Source organism: Lotus japonicus, chromosome 3, assembly GCF_012489685.1.
Source record: "Lotus japonicus ecotype B-129 chromosome 3, LjGifu_v1.2".
Classification (NCBI taxonomy): Eukaryota; Viridiplantae; Streptophyta; class Magnoliopsida; order Fabales; family Fabaceae; genus Lotus; species Lotus japonicus.
Window position 1 is genome coordinate 20,610,392 of NC_080043.1, and position 5,946 is coordinate 20,616,337.

The 5,946-nt window shown below is 35.8% G+C and overlaps 1 protein-coding gene across 1 annotated transcript; it reads right to left on the minus strand.

Annotated features, from left to right (window-relative positions):
• Positions 1 to 1,915: 1,915 nt before the first annotated feature.
• On the minus strand, positions 1,916 to 3,465 carry LOC130749053 (transcription repressor OFP1-like). The gene has a single exon (XM_057602330.1). It carries the CDS (start codon positions 3,305 to 3,307, stop codon positions 2,105 to 2,107), a length of 1,203 nt encoding a protein of 400 aa, XP_057458313.1. The 5' UTR covers positions 3,308 to 3,465; the 3' UTR covers positions 1,916 to 2,104.
• Between the last annotated feature and the right edge of the window lie 2,481 nt (positions 3,466 to 5,946).

The following is a 5,946-nucleotide window of genomic DNA, read 5'->3' on the forward strand; positions in this document are numbered from 1 at the left end:
ACGATGTGTTGCAAACCTATAAATACAGGTGTGGTCATTCATTTACTTAACATGTTATTCATTGTAACATTCCTTTGAGTTCCTATAAGACTCAAAGCTTCTCTCATTGCTTTCACACTGACTTGAGCGTTAAAGTGTCTTCTGCAGGTACACTCTCTACATCGCAGACCTGCACTGCCATGCACTCAGGTCCAGTCTTACCGTGATTTGCCGCAAAGATCAAGAAGAAACTTCATTGTTATTTTATTTTGAGAAGGACAATACTAATTAAATTTATATAATATTATGTTCAAACTTTTTTACAGTGACAATTAAGTTACTAAAAAGAAATGATGGTCCAGTTAGAATCAGAGGAAATTTTTCAAAAAAATGATTAATTAATTTGAATAAAGTTAACTTTTCCTCATCATTTGATCGTTTTTTGTCAAATTAGCCTCCATTTTGTCCTTGAACGTGACAACAACGTCAAAGCTATACCTATTCAAGAGCGGGGTAATACTTGTATGTCCACATAAAAGAGGCAATTCTATAGGGATAGTTCAACTGTTCAAGGCAAAATTTAGCAAAATTTTGGACCTCCCTTTAATTAGGCTTTTGAGAAAACCGTGTCAACTATTTATCCCACTAAATTAGAAAACCAATATAAGCCTAGGGGCAGGGCACATGACAAAGTCCTAACCAAAATGGTTAAAGTCAGCATCAGCTTTTGTAACAATCGAAGTAACTTTTCACTTTCAAAATCAAACTTCCACCAATAGACAAGCTTCATGAAAATAAAGAGCTTTATATTTTATTCCACGGTTCATAGAGCTTAACGTAGCTGGAGCACTGTGTAGCAATTTGAATTCTGATGTTCATGCTCAGAAAAATTGTTCATACATTTCAAAATAGTGTACGGCATTGAAGGTTTCTCAATGTGTGTGTGTGTGTTGAGGTGGAACATGAGCATGCGAGATCTTAAAGGCTGCATGGTCTGGCTTGGGGATAAGCACAAAACCCCTTCAAAATTTTGGACAGGAGACATGAAATCTAAAGCTTGTACTTAAAGGGTAAGTTCTTTTGGTTAAAATAAATAAATAAATATCCAATTATCAATGGAAGAAGGTGTCAGTTAATGCAGATAATGCTTGTGAGGGCCCCCGGCCCTTTGGTGCAAACTATTTGTACAATTTTGTGCAGTTCTATGTCTTGTTCTCAAACTCCTTTAGGTTCATGAGAAGGTACTGAATTTCTGATGCAAATTTACTGCTCTAAACTTTCTTTTAAAAGATGACTGAAAACCAACACGCCCCAGATATTTTGCCTTTCAGGAAAGGAAATAGACAATCTCTGTGACTAGCTAGAATTTTGCACACGTTTACATGCCCATGACCTGTCCCTACAATCTTTATGAAGTTTCTGCATCACTTAAATGAAAAATGAATCCCCTTTTTGAAACAAATTCACTAATCCCATTTTATGAGAGAAAAAATTTCGACCTACATCAATTACATTTGCTTCAACTTCTTTTTCATTAAAATCGATTTTGGGACTCAGAAGTACTGACGGACTCAGAAATTACTCAATTCTTGAAAGAATTGATTCTGACTTGAGAATTATAGATATTCCAAATTCAATTTTACTATCACAAAAGGTGTCAAGAGTAGCTTCTCCCAAAATCAATTCTCCTCCCACCATGAAAATCTACGGTATATCCTGATTGGACGAATCCGACCAAATCGGTTGTAGTGAAGTGATATATGCGCCCTCGTTTTGGCGATCGGTTGTGAGAGCCAGCTAGACAAGGGTGGGGATGGTAATGATCGGAGATGGGTTGATCGGCATGAGTCAATCGAATCCGTTCCAACAAATCCAAACATGTTCTAACTCAATTTGGAATTTTGAATTGAAAACCACAACTTTCTAAACATAGTCATTAGAGGGAACCAAAGATATATTACTATAATTATTATGATTATTTGTAATTATTATTACATACATATGAAGATTAAGAAAATTTAATGAACAAACTAACTGATTAAGAATTTTGTCTAAGGGAGAGGTTGTTAGAATGTGAAGGAGATGATAGAAGAAGATGCAACAGAGGTTTCACATTTCTCTCTCTCTACCTTGTCAAATCAAACCAAATTTGCTTGAACACCTTGATGATGAGTTCATGATACTGGTCTGAATTCAGAGAAAGGTAACAAGCAAGAAGATCTTCCAAGTCCTTCGACGCCCTGATGTTGTTCTGCACGATCATCTCCACCATTGACTCCCTGAAATCCTTCTGCGGGTTGAACGACGACTTCACGACGGCGCAGCTGCCGGAGAAGCTTCTCCGGGAGCCAGTCGTCGACGACCTGCCATGAGAGTAGTTGTGGACCTTTAAGCTAGCAATTCTCGGCGAGTTGACCCGGAGTTTCACTCCCGGAGAATTTGCCATGTGAGAAGCAGAGGAGAATCTCCGAAAAACAGAGCCAGTGCTTCTCTGTCCTTTCACTGATGCTGCAGTTGAATCTTCCTTCACAATTCGAACCTTCAGATACCCTTGTTCGTTTGTTTTGGCGATTCTGCTTCTGGATTTTGGTTCTTTCTTCCTGCAATCGCTCACAAAGTTGTTGATTTTGGGTGTTTTGGTTATGATTGGAGGAAGTTCTACAAGCTCTGAAAATGCATCAACATCATCATCATCATCATCATCGTCACAGCCTTCAAGCTTGTCATCTTTTCTGGCAAGAGAATTCCCTTCAACATCGATAACGATGTCTCTGGTGCAGGCACAGGAGGTGGATAAGGAAACCATTTCATCAAATGATGATGACTCAGAGGGAAGAAGAACACGGTCTGTTCTGAATTCTGGGTCAGGGGACTCTGTTTCAGCAGAGCTATCATCAAATGGTGAATGAGATGAAGAGTGTCCTGGTGGGGAATTCGATTTGATCCAAACAGATTCGATGGTGGGGCGGCAGTTACAACCTGCTGAGGTAACAAGCTTTGGGGTAGCAGAAGAAGCTGTTCTTCTTCTTCTTCTTCTGGTTCTCTGTTTGGATGATTTTCTGGGTGGTTCAGGTTCAGGTTCAGGGGAATTGTTGGGTTTGTAGGTGGTTGGGTAAGGGTTAACCTCTCTTGTGAAATAGTAAGACCTTCTGGGATTGGAATGGTGGGTTTGTTTTGGTTTTGATGATTGTGTGGTTGAGGATGGTAAGGATTGTTTCTTGTTTCTGGAAAGAGTGTGTGTTTGCTTGTTCCCTCTCCCCATGTCTTTCAGCTTGTAAAACCAGGCATTGGGAATCATGTCTGATAACTTGAACCTGTAATTCCCCATTAATGCACTCTTACTCTATATGTTTGTGTGAGTGAGTGAGTGTGTGTGTGTGTTGTGTTGGTGAATTGTGACTGTGGTGAATGGGGTTGTTCTGGCTCAGATATCAGATAACTCCATCTCCATGAGAGAGTAGTCTGTGTTTGCACTCATGGTGGAGTAGGGATATAAATAAAAAGGTTTTTTGGACATGGTAGTAGGCAATGGGTCCACAGGAGAAGGAAAGGGTTGGCGTAAAGGAAAATTGAGTGGGGCAGAGGTGGTGAATGACACTGGATGATTGTGACACTAATTAAATAACAACACCTAAACCAAACAGTATATATATATTCTGTCAAATAATTAACCAGAAGAGTCACTAGTCACTCCAATCCCAAGAAAATATGAATACATATTGATATTGATTTGCATTTATATCACACTCACAATCACAATAAGTGAGATATTGAAAAAGAAAATAAAAAATATACGATGTGATTGGAAAAAAAATAAAAGAAAAAGTAAGTCAAAATGAAGTGAAAAAAATTGTGAGTTGTATATATCAAAACTCTAAAATATATCATACTTTTTATTTGTTCTTGAGTAAATTGTCTGAAAGATTTTAAAGCTAGTAAGTTAGTCCAAGCTAGTAAATTAGTCCATGTAGAAGCTAGTAAGCTAGTAAGTTTGTCATCAGATTTTATCAACTAAAGCATCAATCAAGTTTATCCACATAAAAACTAACTTGATTGATATTTTACATAAAATTTTCGAATGTATTTTCTTCTTTCTGATAAGCTAGCTTAACAGTGGTTAAATTAACACTCTTTTTCCCTTTACAATGAGAATTTGCATAACATAATAAATGAAAGCCTACTAAATTGGGTCATTTTTTAAATTTACATTAATTGTATTTTCATCTTTCAATTACTAAATTAATTGTGTGAGACTATTCTATCTATTTTTATCTTTTAGAGACTATGTTGGCCAACCCAATATCTTTTAAAATTAAAGTAGGTAGAGAGATAAACATGAAGTTTGACCATAAAATAATGAGAAATTTTTTACCAATAATGTTTTATTCACCAATCATTTCCATCTCCACCTTGGGAGGTAGTGAAGGAATGAGAGAGAAATTAGTGATATGATATGTGATGTGACAGGAAATGTAGAGAGAGATAGGAAGAAAAATAGGTGGAAATGAAATGGAAGAGAAAGTGAGGTGTGTATATATCATCGCTCAAATTTTTTTTGCATAACACGATTTTAGATTTTATGGACTATAACCAATGCTTATCCCAGTTCTGCTTTGCTCCTTTAATACCTTTCCACTCCACGTAGGTGATTCCCCAACAGAAATTTTATGCCCTCTGGGCTTTTGGCACAGCTTCTTTCTCCACGTGGTTTACATGCTGACCAAATGTCTCATAGCAAAACAACAATTAGCCCATATAAAACGTGGCCCATTGGAGATCTTTCACTTCTAGACGTGGGAGTACCATAAAAGCTTGCACTAATGTACTAACGAGAAAAACTAACCAAGGCAAGAAGTGGTTCTTCAGTAGTGTATAGCAACTGATGAGTGTAGATGCCTGATTTCCCTAATATCACAAATTCACAATCTTCGAATTTCTAAATGAAAAAAAAAAAATTGTTGCTAGGAGACCTAACTTTTTGAATATGGGAAACTTTAAATTAAATCATAGCCGGCATAGAAGGTAAAATATCAGTTTTCCGATGTATTAAAAAAAGGAGTCAAAATATTTGCATGTAACCGACAATACAAACTCGGAGGACTCTCCCCTACCCAAACCACATTAGAGAGGGTAAAAGCATTTCGAGTCATAAAATCAGCTCAAGTATTTCTCTGTCTACGGACAAAAGATAAATCAATAAAATCAAATAAACCCAAAAAACTCATACAATCCTAGATTATTGAAAACAAAACAAACTGTCCACCCCTTCTTCCAAGCATAGTACTACTGCACAAAAATTCGTCTCAAACTGGACTCGTCTGAAACCTAATTGAGAAGATATCTCCATCGACCTAACTGAACCATGATGTTGGTGTATTAGAATATAAACACGATATTTTATAATCTTCTATATATATATATATATATATATGTAAAGCACACTTGTGCTTTTTTAAGCATTAAATGTGTATATGTACAAGAGACTTCATCATTGTATTAAATACAAAGATTGAATTAAAATAATAATATACATTAGTTTTTTTTATAAGCATGATAATTCACATTAGTAAGTTGGCATATGAGGGAGTAAGGATTAAGAAACTGACAGAAATGAAAAGTCTCCAATAATGGTTAAATAAATAAATAGATGAATATGTATAACCAACATACAATGAATAATGTACTCTTAGAATGTATTTGTGTTTTCCGATGTATTTTCATTTTTCTTTTAATGAAAGGTCAATGAAATGAACTCGCAAAAAATTATACTACATGCATATCCATAGAGATGTAACCGACTAAAAAAATTTAAGTATCAGTTATTAGAAAATAATGAGTTTATAATCTGAAATCGTGTGGCATACCACAACTCTAAAAACTTAATAAAATTGCAATGTTTAAAGCCATTAACTAATTAAAAAACAAAATTATAAGACAATAGTGAAGGAAATAGTGTCTCTTCTTCTA